The 14,905-nt window shown below is 53.5% G+C and overlaps 3 protein-coding genes across 7 annotated transcripts in view; 2 read left to right on the top strand and 1 right to left on the bottom strand.

Annotated features, from left to right (window-relative positions):
• NECAP2 (NECAP endocytosis associated 2) lies at positions 1–9,117 on the top strand. Its single transcript, XM_085847793.1, has 8 exons — positions 1–159; positions 2,722–2,822; positions 3,057–3,161; positions 4,878–4,959; positions 5,111–5,219; positions 5,430–5,616; positions 7,912–7,996; positions 8,240–9,117. Exons 1-8 carry the CDS (start codon positions 68–70, stop codon positions 8,289–8,291), a joined length of 813 nt encoding a protein of 270 aa, XP_085703919.1. The 5' UTR covers positions 1–67; the 3' UTR covers positions 8,292–9,117.
• MED7 (mediator complex subunit 7) lies at positions 9,026–13,583 on the bottom strand. 4 transcript variants are annotated; one of them, XM_085847791.1, is made up of 4 exons: positions 13,369–13,583; positions 13,114–13,238; positions 12,478–12,672; positions 9,026–10,586 (listed from the first exon to the last, which is right to left on the bottom strand). In XM_085847791.1, the coding sequence occupies exons 2-4, from the start codon at positions 13,141–13,143 to the stop codon at positions 9,999–10,001; spliced, it is 813 nt and encodes a 270-aa protein (XP_085703917.1). In that variant the 5' UTR covers positions 13,144–13,238; positions 13,369–13,583; the 3' UTR covers positions 9,026–9,998. The 4 variants fall into 4 exon arrangements, with proteins under 4 accessions (XP_085703917.1, XP_085703918.1, XP_085703916.1 ...); XM_085847792.1 differs by lacking the exon at positions 13,114–13,238 and having other exon boundaries at positions 13,369–13,495; XM_085847790.1 differs by lacking the exons at positions 13,114–13,238; positions 13,369–13,583 and adding an exon at positions 12,860–13,036.
• PANK4 (pantothenate kinase 4 (inactive)) overlaps positions 13,354–14,905 on the top strand; it is a 24,239-nt gene continuing 22,687 nt past the window's right edge. For both annotated transcript variants that reach the window (XM_085847765.1, XM_085847766.1), the window contains exon 1: positions 13,354–13,541. In XM_085847765.1, the coding sequence (XP_085703891.1) occupies positions 13,358–13,541 (184 nt within the window). In that variant the 5' untranslated portion in view covers positions 13,354–13,357. The remainder of the gene's footprint in view (positions 13,542–14,905) is intronic.

Consider the following 14,905-nt stretch of genomic DNA (forward strand, 5'->3'; position numbering starts at 1 on the left):
AAACATCTGCTGCTGATGACGCGGCCTCGAGGATCCGACGTGTTTCCGGTTCCGCAGTTTCCACGCAATGGCTGAGGCGGTTTATGAGTCCGTTCTGTGTGTGAAGACCGAGGTTCTTGTTTATCGGATTCCACCTCGAGCTTCAAATCGCGGATACAGGTCAGAAAGGAGTCGGTTTGGGTCATGAAACAAGATCTCTGTGTGTTTGTAATGTGTCAGTTGGATGAATGATCTCAATGGGGAACGTGAACACCTGAGTGGTGCAGGTAATGGGGTACGTGGATGCCCGTGTGGTACAGGTAATGGGGTACGTGGATGCCCGTGTGGTACAGGTAATGGGGTACGTGGATGTCCGTGTGGTGCAGGTAATGGGGTACGTGGATGCCCGTGTGGTACAGGTAATGGGGTACGTGGATGACCGTGTGGTACAGGTAATGGGGTACGTGGATGTCCGTGTGGTGCAGGTAATGGGGTACGTCGATGCCCGTGTGGTGCAGGTAATGGGGTACGTGGATGCCCGTGTGGTACAGGTAATGGGGTACGTGGATGTCCGTGTGGTACAGGTAATGGGGTACGTGGATGTCCGTGTGGTACAGGTAATGGGGTACGTGGATGCCCGTGTGGTACAGGTAATGGGGTACGTGGATATCCGTGTGGTACAGGTAATGGGGTACGTGGATGTCCGTGTGGTACAGGTAATGGGGTACGTGGATGCCCGTGTGGTACAGGTAATGGGGTACGTGGATGTCCGTGTGGTACAGGTAATGGGGTACGTGGATGCCCGTGTGGTACAGGTAATGGGGTACGTGGATGTCCGTGTGGTACAGGTAATGGGGTACGTGGATGCCCGTGTTGTGCAGGTAATGGGGTACGTGGATGCCCGTGTGGTGCAGGTAATGGGGTACGTGGATGCCCGTGTGGTACAGGTAATGGGGTACGTGGATGCCCGTGTGGTGCAGATAATGGGGTACGTCGATGCCCGTGTGGTGCAGGTAATGGGGTATGTCGATGCCCGTGTGGTACAGGTAATGGGGTACGTCGATGCCCGTGTGGTGCAGGTAATGGAGTACGTCGATGCCCGTGTGGTACAGGTAATGGGGTACGTCGATGCCCGTGTGGTGCAGATAATGGGGTACGTCGATGCCCATGTGGTACAGGTAATGGGGTACGTCGATGCCCATGTGGTACAGGTAATGGGGTACGTCGATGCCCGTGTGGTACAGGTAATGGGGTACGTCGATGCCCGTGTGGTGCAGGTAATGGGGTACGTCGATGTCCGTGTGGTACAGGTAATGGGGTACGTGGATGTCCGTGTGGTGCAGGTAATGGGGTACGTCGATGCCCGTGTGGTACAGGTAATGGGGTACGTCGATGCCCGTGTGGTGCAGGTAATGGGGTACGTCGATGTCCGTGTGGTACAGGTAATGGGGTACGTGGATGTCCGTGTGGTACAGGTAATGGGGTACGTGGATGTCCGTGTGGTGCAGGTAATGGGGTACGTCGATGCCCGTGTGGTGCAGGTAATGGGGTACGTGGATGCCCGTGTGGTACAGGTAATGGGGTACGTCGATGCCCGTGTGGTGCAGGTAATGGGGTACGTCGATGCCCGTGTGGTGCAGGTAATGGGGTACGTCGATGCCCGTGTGGTGCAGGTAATGGGGTACGTCGATGCCCGTGTGGTGCAGGTAATGGGGTACGTCGATGCCCGTGTGGTGCAGGTAATGGGGTACGTCGATGCCCGTGTGGTGCAGGTAATGGGGTACGTCGATGTCCGTGTGGTACAGGTAATGGGGTACGTGGATGTCCGTGTGGTACAGGTAATGGGGTACGTGGATGTCCGTGTGGTGCAGGTAATGGGGTACGTCGATGCCCGTGTGGTGCAGGTAATGGGGTACGTGGATGCCCGTGTGGTACAGGTAATGGGGTACGTCGATGCCCGTGTGGTGCAGGTAATGGGGTACGTCGATGCCCGTGTGGTGCAGGTAATGGGGTACGTCGATGCCCGTGTGGTGCAGGTAATGGGGTACGTCGATGCCCGTGTGGTGCAGGTAATGGGGTACGTCGATGCCCGTGTGGTGCAGGTAATGGGGTACGTCGGTGCCCGTGTGGTACAGGTAATGGGGTACGTGGATGCCCGTGTGGTACAGGTAATGGGGTACGTCGATGCCCGTGTGGTACAGGTAATGGAGTATGTCGATGCCCGTGTGGTGCAGGTAATGGGGTACGTCGATGCCCGTGTGGTGCAGGTAATGGGGTACGTCGATGCCCGTGTTGTACAGGTAATGGGGTACGTCGATGCCCGTGTGGTACAGGTAATGGGGTACGTCGATGCCCGTGTGGTACAGGTAATGGGGTACGTCGATGCCCGTGTGGTACAGGTAATGGGGTACGTCGATGCCCGTGTGGTGCAGGTAATGGGGTACGTCGATGCCCGTGTGGTGCAGGTAATGGGGTACGTCGAGGCCCGTGTGGTGCAGGTAATGGGGTACGTGGATGCCCGTGTGGTGCAGATAATGGGGTACGTCGATGCCCGTGTGGTACAGGTAATGGGGTACGTCGATGCCCGTGTGGTGCAGGTAATGGGGTACGTGGATGTTACAATTTGTGACGAGGTGAAGCTTTCGATGTAACACCTTGTGAACCCCCATTAAATCCCCCTTTTTTTAAACTCCGTGTACATTCACATTGCTTCCTATCCTGGCTTTTCTGTCCACCACCCAGAGCGGCAGATTGGAAGTTGGATAGGCCGGATTGGACAGGCCGGATGCGGATAACTTCAAAGGGCAAGGTGGCATACATAAAACTGGAGGACAAGACGTCAGGTGAGGATGCCGTTGACCTCTTGCCTGGGTATTTGTCACCCTCCGTTGTTAACAAAATACCTTCCCTGTGGATGAGTCCACTTGCGTTAGGGTGAGACGTCAGAATTTTCAAAAATGCGTATTTGCACTGTTTTCCTTTAAAATTTACATTGTACAAGTAAGATGTGCAACCTCCTCATGCCTTGTAGCTCAAATCCCACCCCCCCCCCTTCCCACCCATGTCTCTGCACGTAGGGGAGCTGTTCGCGCAAGCGCCGGTGGACCAGTATCCCGGTATCACCATCGAGAGCGTTACCGACTCGAGTCGTTATTTTGTCATTCGTATCCAGGACGATAACGGTGAGACTGATGATGTGGTTGGAAATAAAACGAGGTGATACCGCAGTGAAAAGTGTGGCTAGATTACCCAACGTACATCATCGACCGCAGGGAGGGTTGCTTGGAGAACCGACGGTTCATTAGAATACACTTATCCCTCTTGCATGTTGGGTAACACACAAAACCCCAAATCTGTAGATTTACTTTTACAATGATTTGTGGGCTCAAGGCTGAACCTTTTTGGGTGGTCGAAGACTGCGTGGAAGAGCTTTCCGAGCGCGATGAACTACCGATGCGAGTGGGTCGCAGAGAGCAAACTTCCACAGAAGAGTAAAACCATCTGTACGACACGAAAAACCCTGACTGTAAAACATTGTTGGTGATCATTTGTAATAGCCACACAATTCATTCATCCCTGACTATTTGAAAGCCACAACTTTGGAATGGACGCACCGCATGGACAAGTGAAGAGCTTACGAGTACACGGCGACCGGACGGACATTTTCCTGTCCTGTCCTGTACTTGCCCCGTTTATTCCCCCACTGTCGAATCTTTATCATCGGTTCTGCTCATCTTTACCTCCACCATCGAAGACGGACGGAAGTTATGTTCTCACTCCTGTTTGTTTGTTTGTTTGTCCGTCTGTCTGTGAGTAGGATATCTCAAAAATTATGGACGGGTTCAGAGAAAACTTAGTGGACTTGCCTGATATGCGACGAGGATGAATTGATTAGATTTTGGTGAAGATCTGGATCTGGAAACGAGGATTTAAAAACGTTTTTAAGCGATTCTTCACCATTGAGAGACTGGGCCAAAACCTCAGTCGAGCACGATATCTCAAAAAGTTGTGGACGGATTTATGACAAAACTTTGTGGATCAGTTGGGTCGGTGACAAGAACAAGCCGATTTTAGATTTGGTTAACGTCTCTGCAGATCTGACCCATCAGTGGGATACAAAAACGTTAATTGTTCGGTCTGGCGGAGGTACCTCCAACACGGGAAGTGTTGTACTTGCCCGTACGTCCCTGCACACGGAAATTTAATTTCACAAAAGGGACATGTTTATAAAAGGAAGTAGATCAGCGTTTTCAAGAAGCGCGTGAACTTGGTGGGATGGTTGAACCTTCTCTGTAAGGAAAATGGATAGACTCGGTGTGACCTTTGTGATCTTCTTTCGTCTGTCGCACATGACTGCGAATAGCATCGTTTGTGGAGGGGGGGGGGGCTACAGCTGTGCTGCGGATGCAGTGCCCCCTGTAGGTTAGAGCACAGGAATTTGTCATTTGTTCAGGGTGCTGAAAATGGCTCGCCCACTCTTTGCGAAGGACACCTTGGGATCTTTAACCTCCACCAACGAATGCCGGAAGACGGGACATTCGGTTTGACGTCCATCCGAGGGACGGCACACAACCGTCCTGCCTGTGAAACACCAGGATGACAGTTTGTAGCTGGGCCGAGATTCGTACCCAGGCTCGACAGCTGAGAGACGAGTGTGACCTTTGTGATAAATAGTCGGTAGGTCGTCGTGACAGGAACTGAATCTGTTCCTCGAAAGGAAGTTTTTAGATTGTTTTTAAAAAAAAAAAAGCATTTGTTAGCAGTTTCTACTCGTAGTTTCATATTTTTCTGAAATTTCAGATTTCATAAATAGTTTCAGATTTTAAAGGAAAGTTTGAATCTGTTTGAGGGGACGTTTCGGTTTTGAAGATGGCAATGGCGTCGCTGTCTCTCCATAGGACGAAGCGCTTTTATTGGTATCGGTTTCGCGGATCGAGGAGATGCTTTCGACTTCAACGTTTCACTCCAAGACCATTTCAAGTGGGTCTGAAGGATACCTGTTTGGATGAATTAATACAAGATTCAAACCTGTTCATTTTTGTTGAGTTGATAGTTGTTTAAATAGCAGCTTGTGACGCGAACACGGCACATGGGACCTTTGTGGATGACCGGTGATTCTTTATCCTCGCAGGTGGGTGAAGCAGGAGTTGGAGATGTCTCGTGAAGCACAGCAGCCGGATACCGGTCCAAAGTTGGACCTCGGCTTCAAGGAAGGGCAGACGATCAAGTTGAATATCGGGGTGAGATGGTTTTGTATCCAAGGCATGTTGCTGTTGATGAGCTGTGGTGATGCTGTGTTTTTATTACGACGGTGCACCGATGAAGCCGCAAATGACATGTCGCTGGGTCAAGACCCCGTGACCAAAATATATATATTTTTACAAAGACCAAAAAAACGTTCAATTTTAAATTAGATTTTTTTTTTTTTCACTTTGTACCTACGTGCTCAGAACATGAAGAAGAAGGATGGAGGAACACCAGCCAAGCCTCGGGCATCCGCAGCTGGCCCCATTGGACTGCTGCCTCCACCACCTGGCTGCAAGGTCCCCACCCTGGTACCTCCAACCGGGATGGCGTGTCAGACGGTCGGCCAACCCGCCGGCCAGCCGGTCACGAAGCCCGAGACGGAAAATGCTGGTACGGCAGGAACTTGTCCTTGAAGACTAATGTTAACCCATCGGTGGGCTGAGCATTTTCCGTTAATGTCGAGCCGTGGTCAAATGCTGTGATTGATTGAAGTCGTGCATCAACGTTCATGAAGGGGTGACACAGGATGTTGTTTGTCGTACTGTTACAAATCTGGAAGCCATGAGCACTCAACATACAGGTTCTATAGCTCAGTTATTTTGATAAGTAAATGTGGATAGATAGCTCCCTTTCCCTTGTTTCATGGGTAATTAAATGTTTATGCGCTGCAGAGTTATTTTGATAGTCAGGGTTTTCTTTTATTTTTACATCACCCTCACCTTCACCTCGCTTCCTCACACTGACGCCATGGCCTACGTGCGTGTCGGCACGTACGTGGGTGGAGTCCAATGTGCCAGGCGGGGTTTCTTTGGGGCATTGGCATCTTTGATTTCGCTCCAAATACGGGCATGGCGTCCTCTAAGCCAATCGGAGGGGTGCGAGCGAGATTGCTGTCGGGCAGCCAATGAGAGAGGGCCACGTCTGAACGGACGGCGAGAGAGAAAGAAAGGAAAGGAGATCCGAGGATAAGTGCGGCGGATCTGCTGGAAAAAGAGAAGAGTTTTGGTTGTCGGGACGAGCGCGAGAGGAACAAGAGGAGAGTTTTGGTTGTCGGGACGAGTGCGGAAGGAAAGTTTTTTTTATTTATTTATTTTATTTTATTTTATTTTATTTTTGGTTGTCGGGACGAGTGTTGAGCGGAGCTCTGGACTTTGATTGCTCTCGCTGGCGCCTGGTTCTTCGGGCCGTTTCCTCGAGCGCGTGTTCTGGGCTCTGCTCGTTTCGTCGCTGACGCCTGGTTCTTCGGACCGCATCTCGATGCTGGCCTGGTTCGCTCGTGTCAGCCAAACCACACGAGGTGGACAGGTCTGTGTGTGTGTGTGTGTGTGTGTGTGGGTGTGTGTGTGTGTGTGTGTGTGTGTGTGGGTGTGTGTGGGTGTGTGTGTGTGTGTGTGTGTGTGTGTGTGTGTGTGTGTGTGTCGGTGGGCCCGTCTTTAAGTAGTAAATTGTTAAGTGCCTTCGCTGTACATTATTTGCCTTGCATCTCTTATTAGTCGTGATAACTCTGCCCTTACGTGCTTCCCTCCTTCTCCACCGACTGTTAATAAATACCCTATTTGTTAAATGTATCAGCTCGTTTTTGTGTTTCTTTTCTTGGTTTAACGTGGTGCATGTTGGGAGAATTAAAGAAGGCCGTTGTTGCCGTAGTGGTGTGCATTTGGGACCGACGGGAGCTCGGTGACCATCCGCTCGGGTCACGCATGGGTCGAGCGCGCATACGGCTCGTCCCGTACGAGTGCCGTCGAGGGTGTGAATACTCGGTAGCTTGCCACGTGGGTCTAGGTATTTTGAAGTTTGGCAAATAACATGAACCACGTGGTGGAATTGTTGACGATTCACGGTCCGAAAAGGGACCCGTACCCTCGGAGTTTTCCGAAAGGTACGATCTAAATTCCGGGTGTTCGGCAGAGTCGACCCTACTGCTCCACCTAGCGATCGTGCTCGCCGATACCTGGCCCGCAACAGTACCTCTAATTTCGCTGTGTTGATGATCCTGGGTCAGAAGGGGATCAAAGTGGGCAGCCAACTTGGTCAAAGGCCCATCTCTTAACGCCGGTGGGAATGTGGCTCGTGTGGCTGGGACAACCACCAACAGTGACTGCTCTCCATGAGCTGTAAATAAGTGCTGGTCATACTGTTATAAAAGTTGACTTTAAAAATTACTATAATTGTTGTTTATTGTTAACAATGCGTGCTGGACTGAGATTCGATCGTGGATTTGTAGTGCTGGTTGTATTGTTACTGGGGCACTGCTGTGCTGCTGATGCAGTGCCCCTACACGTTGGGACATGAATGTGGGACGTCGCCAAGTTACCCATGACAGCGTACATACTTTATGAGACACCGTGGGATCTTGGGCTCCTTAACCTCCATCGAATAATGTATCGGCTTAACGTCCGTCCGAGGGACGATGCACACATCGATTCCTCGTCCTGCACGCGAAACACCAGGATGGCAGTTGATAGTCGAGTGAAATTGAACCTGGGTTGGAGAGCTCAGAGGTAGGTGCCACGACCTGTATGCCATGCCATCACACATGATTGTGGGTGAAATGAGGGTTTATGCCCAAAAGTCGTAATTTGTTGTGAACATATTTATGTTGCAGCTGTAGTTTGCAGGAAACGTGTCTGTGGATTAGGTAGTTGGATTACATCGTATTTCGTGTTTTCTCTCTCTCTCGAACAGCGATGCTGCTTGACCTGGATGAACCAAGTACTCAGCAGGTGCTCTCCACAAAGGGGGACTCTTGGGGGGACTTCACCAGCGCAGGGTAAGGGTCATAGTGGAAAGGTGTGTGCTGAAGCTGTGAAAGTGGTGTGCGAGGTTCATTGTTTAACCTTTAACCCATGTTCGAATGCTTCGGCCATGGTTCATTTAGCAGCTTGCCTTCGTGTCTCCGAGCTTGGTGAATGAGTCATGCTGTGCCACTGTTGCACTGTTTTTACCAGTTTTTGAAGTCATTTTGGAAGGTCTTGAACCTTGACCTTTTTACTTATTTTATTCCCTCCCAAAGACCTGGAGCATCGACACCAGATCAATCGTCCAACCCCTGGGTTCTGTTTTAAGGCTTTGGGGCAGGTGCTATGGGATATTCCCAGATGTCAGACCAATGACGCCGTCCGGCCGGAGCATCTCTTCTCGCCATAATGGTTGACTCGTGGGGCGTGGCTGTCTTGGGGAGGGGGGGTGGAGGGTTGGGGCAGTCCTGTATAGTGTGGGTTTATGAAATCTGTATTTTTGCAAAACTACATTTATGATTTGCTCCTATTTATTATACATGGGAAATGTTTTTCTAACCATTGGTTGGTATCCTCAGTTCTTATTTGCCTTTTTTCTTGGCTGTTCCTTTGAAGCTTTGGTCTTGCCTTGCTGAAGGTGATTCATCGAGATCACCTGCGACCCCAGGTTAATGATCAGTCCCCAGAACACCCCATTGAGGATTATTCAACCAATTGAGTGGTAATTTGGCAATCAAACCTCGAGTTGATTTGTACAAGCAGAGCATGTTGTGCGGGATTGAAGGATCACAGCTTCAAGTGTACAGATGGGTGAAGCCCCCCTCCCCCCCCAGAAGGTTGGCAAATGACTACCATTGATCCATCACTGTGATTTAAGCTTGATTTATTCTCGGGATACACGTTCGTATCCTCGTCTCATTCCTTCCTGGTTATTGAAAGTCTTTTGATGAATCCTCTGTGCTCACAGGGTGGTTACCGTTTTGTCAAACGGTTAAGTGGGTATATGATGTATATTTCTTGTTCTATAAAATGTGAATGGTAGATTAATTTGTGAAAATCAATTTTGTGCTTTTTTTTTTTTTGTCAAATCTGGTGGTTATTCAAGAATTTGAGACTGTGTGATTATGATCATATAAAGTCATTCGGAAGCACATCATTCTGTTTTGTTCTGCCAGGGCCTGGTCCTGGTGTCGTGGCCTTCGGTTAAATCGAGTCCGGGCAGCGTTCAGTTAAAAATCCATCCTTTATCTGTTCCACTGACACAAGCCTGCGGAGACTAGTATTCCATTTTAGTTTAACGCTACCTTGACCCGTGCCATCCGTTGTGTCGGGCAACTAGCATCTGAAGTCTACCCACAAAGACCCCCTCATGGATTGATCTGCTCAAATGGGAATATACCTTGTGGATAGTATATCGGTTTCAGGGCCTGATTATCATGCTGTCATCAAGGTGTCTCATCTTGCACTTCCTTCTTGCTATTGAAATATTTTGGTCCCAAAATGGTCTTGCAACTTATCCTGTAACATTCCAATGATAGGACGCACTAGTTACTGCAGAAGCAGATCCAAGAATCATGTTCGGAGGCAAAGCTGCTCCTGATAAACAAATATCGAGTGGTCCATACTTGTGAGCTACGAGTTATCTTGTATGAACGCTGATCGCAGGTGTCCCCAGCAATGGTTTGAGAATATCTTATTGTTGAACAAGCACATGAACCATGGAGTGATGTAAAATGCATCTCAACCATTTTTTTTTTTTATGCATTCGTTTTATTATACAAGTTTGTCATTTACAATATGAGTAAATGCTGATTGAACTTCACAGCATTTTTACATAGTGAAAGATGTACACATGGACCAGTCCATTATGGTTGATGCAGGAATAGACTTCACCATTGGCAACAACACCCCTCAACCAGCCTTCAAATATTTTGTGGAAAGGTTTCCAGAATGGGGTGTTCACCGTAAACCCTCCCCTCCCCCAATACGAGAAACCCTGCCAAATACCATTATCCATGCACAAGCTTTGCTCCTTTACGTCATTGCATCAACAATCTCACACAACAGCACGTCTTTCCGGCTTGGGGTATCCAAGATCTGTTCTTTCGCCAGAGTTTGTGGTCCAGCCTCGGACTGCCAATCGTGTTCTCGCCGGCTTTCTCCCCCTGACACGCTCTCATCTCCCTGGCCTTCCCTGACCACACGCTCTCCATCAAGGGGGCTCACGCGCTCCGTCGCGTCCCCTTCTCCTGGCTCCGTGGCCGGTCGTGTTTCAATCTCCGGCAAGGTGGAGGAGAGGGTGGTGCGACAGGCCCCGAGCACCTCCCGCGCCCGTTCCAGCTGCCATTTGAACCGTTGAGCGGCATCTCTCCGTTGCCTTCGCTGGACCTCGAGCAACACGCGAAGAGTTTCTCGTGCTTGGTGAGGGCGGAACTCGTTGACGAGGTGGTGTGCGTGAACAAAGAGCAGCTTGAGGTCCTCCAGCTTTTCCTCGCGTCTCATGTTTGCCGGGTTGCGTGCCAGGACCTCCAGAAGGTCGAGGAAGTTGACCAAAATGGACAGGTTTAGTTTCTTGAGTTCTCGTCGGCGATCCACGTCAGGCGGATATAGGCGTGAGATTCCCTGAGGGATGGGATATGTTCATGCAAATAATTTCCCAAAAACAAAAATACCCAAAATGCAAGGCATGAGATAACCAAATATTTAACGGAATTACTGTATCTGATTAAGGTAACTTCACATCCTTAACCTATGAACAGCAAGTGCGATTTGGTGAGTTTCTCAATGACTGCTGTGGACAAAGACAAGTCTCGTCTTGAAGGAAACTCGAGTGGGTGTGAAACATCCATCCCAAAACAGATGGACGGCAGGCTTGTGAGAGGATTTAAGAACAGTGATGCCTTGTGGGGGTTTGAGTTATTTGTGGATGAATCGGCCTGGAGTTTGATAAATGATGACCCAGAGGTCAACATGGTAACGAGCTCTGTGGCTGTGCCAGCCAAGGATGTTTTAAAACTTCCAGGTGCTCGATATACACAGAGGGAGAGGTACAGCTTGGGATTTTACTTTTACATAAAAAAGGGTCAGGCGGGAGGCGGGGGTGTGACGGGTCAGGCGGGAGGCGGGGGTGTGACGGGTCAGGCGGGAGGCGGGGGTGTGACGGGTCAGGCGGGAGGCGGGGGTGTGACGGGTCAGGCGGGAGGCGGGGGTGTGACGGGTCAGGCGGGAGGCGGGGTGTGACGGGTCAGGCGGGAGGCGGGGGTGTGACGGGTCAGGCGGGAGGCGGGGGTGTGACGGGTCAGGCGGGAGGCGGGGGTGTGACGGGTCAGGGGGGAGGGGGGGGTGTGACGGGTCAGGCGGGAGGCGGGGGTGTGACGGGTCAGGCGGGAGGCGGGGTGTGACACGTCAGGCGGGAGGCGGGGTTGCGACGGGTCAGGCGGGAGGCGGGGGTGTGACACGTCAGGCGGGAGGCGGGGTTGTGACACGTCAGGCGGGAGGCGGGGGTGCGACGGGTCAGGCGGGAGGCGGGGTTGCGACGGGTCAGGCGGGAGGCGGGGTTGCGACGGGTCAGGCGGGAGGCGGGGTTGCGACGGGTCAGGCGGGGGCGCGACGGGTCAGGCGGGGGCGCGACGGGGCAGGGGGGGGCGCGACGGGTCAGGCGGGGGCGCGACGGGTCGGGGGGGGCGCGACGGGGGGGGCGGGGGCGCGCCGGGTCAGGCGGGGGCGCGACGGGTCAGGCGGGGGCGCGACGGGTCAGGCGGGGGCGCGACGGGTCAGGCGGGGGCGCGACGGGTCAGGCGGGGGCGCGACGGGTCAGGCGGGGGCGCGACGGGTCAGGCGGGGCGCGACGGGTCAGGCGGGGGCGCGACGGGTCAGGCGGGGGGCGCGACGGGTCAGGCGGGGGGCGCGACGGGTCAGGCGGGGGGCGCGACGGGTCAGGCGGGGGCGCGACGGGTCAGGCGGGGGCGCGACGGGTCAGGCGGGGGGCGCGACGGGTCAGGCGGGGGCGCGACGGGTCAGGCGGGGGGCGCGACGGGTCAGGCGGGGGGCGCGACGGGTCAGGCGGGGGCGCGACGGGTCAGGCGGGAGGCGGGGGGCGCGACGGGTCAGGCGGGAGGCGGGGGTGCGACGGGTCAGGCGGGAGGCGGGGTGCGACGGGTCAGGCGGGAGGCGGGGGTGCGACGGGTCAGGCGGGAGGCGGGGGTGCGACGGGTCAGGCGGGAGGCGGAGTCGTGGAGGCTGGCGAGGGGTGGGGGTCGGGGAGGAGGGGGGTTGGGGAGGCTCGCGAGTGCGAGGAGCAGGGGAGAGTTGGGGGGCCTCGCGCCCGGGTGTGAAGGGTTTTTGACGAGGGCTGGTGGTGAGGGTTGGGAGGGTTCTCACCAAAGACTGACTTCCCTCATATCACGGTGAAGGTGGGGAGTGTTTTTGTGAAATCAGGGAACGTGACGTGTGTATACCTGGCGACACGTGTGTGTACCTGGCGAGACGTGTGTACCTGGCGAGACGTGTGTACCTGGCTCTCGAGGGGTCGAATGATCAGATCATCACAATGGAAATCACTTCCGAACATCTGGTAACGGTCCAAGACGGGTGCTGGAGGACGAGGGGTCGTGCCCCGTTGAATGGCTTCGTCCGTGTACTGCCGATAATACTGCGGTGGCGGCAGTGGTAACGAGCTCACCTGTTGGGCATCTGCCATGTTCGGCACCTGGAGCCGGTCACACCGTGGAACGTGAAGGACGAGAGTTATGTAATTACAGCTGATTATATATAAAAAAAAATTACAAATATAAAATAATTTGAGACAAAAAAACAAAGTTCCAATTTCAGTGACAATACAGTTTCATCACAACTCGGAGGAAATTTACTGACGAGGTGAATAAAGTTTCCGATACCGGAAGTTCGCCGGGACCTGACGGATGTGACGTCATCCGTTTGTTGTTTCACGGTCATTATTCCAGTCACGACTTGTATCATGTTCGTTTACATTGAAACACACAATGTACTCGGTATGTTTGCGGAGTACGTGACCCGCGACACCGTCCCGTGAGTACAATGAATTCGGACATTGGAAACCCTTGGGTCCATCATGATCAACACAACATTAACATTAATATAATAATTAATAATCGAACACGAGTTCCCTTACAAGCAGCTTCGCCGCAGGGGGAGAGGCCATCGGCCCCGCAAAAACTTGTATTTTCAAGATGTACACGACTCCACTCTCATGGGAATCACGTGACGCGAATAAACCGCGAACTCATCCCGTTACGTCTATCGGACACAAGGACAAATGGAAATGGGGGAAATTTTGAGGTAATATGACGATTAAATTGTTGAATAAAAGGTTGAAATACCAAATAATATTGAAGGAAACTGATTGAGTTGAGTGAATGAAACAAACCGTTCGACGTTCCAAGATGGCCGCGCCCGGCGCGCAGGTTTCACCCGATGAACCTGGTGATGCGGAGAATGGGAGAGGAGGGAGCGGAGGATACTTCGACCACAGTCTGCGACTCCCTTCTGGAGAGATATTCAGGAACTTGGCGAACGCAAAGCGCTTTGCTATTGATATCGGTACAAGATGAGCTCTTGGGAGGAGGAGGGGAGGGAGATGGGGGAGGGGGAGGGAGATGGGGGAGGGGGAGGGAGATGGAGAGAGATGGGGGAGGGGGAGGGAGGGAGATGGAGAGAGATGGGGGATGAGGAGGGGAGGGAGATGGGGGAGGGAGATGGAGAGAGATGGATGAGGAGGGGAGGGAGATGGGGGAGGGGAGGGGAGGGAGATGGGGGAGTGAGGGGAGGGAGATGGGGGAGGGGAGGGAGATGGGGAGGGGGGAGGGGAGGGAGATGGAGGGAGATGGGGGAGGGGAGGGGAGGGAGATGGAGAGAGATGGGGGATGAGGAGGGAGGGAGATGGGGAGGGAGATGGGGGATGAGGAGGGGAGGGAGATGGGGAGAGATGGGGGATGAGGAGGGAGGGAGATGGGGAGGGAGATGGGGGATGAGGAGGGGAGAGATGGGGGATGAGGAGGGGAGGGAGATGGGGGATGAGGAGGGGAGGGAGATGGGGGATGAGGAGGGGAGGGAGATGGGGGATGAGGAGGGGAGGGAGATGGGGGATGAGGAGGGGAGGGAGATGGGGAATGAGGAGGGGAGGGAGATGGGGGATGAGGAGGGGAGGGAGATGGGGGATGAGGAGGGGAGGGAGATGGGGAAAGGGAGGGGAGGGAGATGGGGAAAGGGAGGGGAGGGAGATGGGGAAAGGGAGGGGGAGGGAGATGGGGAAAGGGAGGGGGAGGGAGGGGAGGAAGATGGGGAAAGGGAGGGGGAGGGAGGGGGAGGAAGATGGGGAAAGGGAGGGGGAGGAAGATGGGGAAAGGGAGGGGGAGGAAGATGGAGAAAGGGAGGGGGAGGAAGATGGGGAAAGGGAGGGGGAAGGAAGATGGGGAAAGGGAGGGGGAGGAAGATGGAGAAAGGGAGGGAGCGAGGGAGATGGAGAGAGATGGGGAAAGGGAGGGAGCGAAGGAGATGGGGAAAGGGAGGGAGCGAGGGAGAGAGATGGGGAAGGGAGTGGGGGATTGGGGGTGGAGAGGGGGAATGGCTCGAGTGGGGGAGTGGAGAAGTGGGGTTGCGGGTTATGAAGAATGTTCATGGATGAACAGGAGGTGTGGGGTGTCGGGAGGGAAGAGGGGTGTGGGGTGTCGGGAGGGAAGAGGGGTGTGGGGTGTCTGGAGGGAAGAGGGGGTGTGGGGTGTCTGGAGGAGGGGGGGTTTGGGGTGTTGGGAGGGAAGAGGGTGTGGGGTGTTTGTAAGGGAATGTGGGGTATCGGGAGGGAAGAGGTGGTGTGGGGTGTCGAGAGGGAAGGGGGTTTGGGGTGTCTTGAGGGAAGAGGGGATGTGGGGTGTCGGGAGGGAAGAGGAGCTGGGGATGTTTGTAAG

The sequence above is a fragment of the Eptatretus burgeri genome, chromosome 11, assembly GCF_056783735.1.
Source record: "Eptatretus burgeri isolate ZD-2024b chromosome 11, Ebu_testis_v1, whole genome shotgun sequence".
In the NCBI taxonomy this organism is placed as follows: Eukaryota; Metazoa; Chordata; class Myxini; order Myxiniformes; family Myxinidae; genus Eptatretus; species Eptatretus burgeri.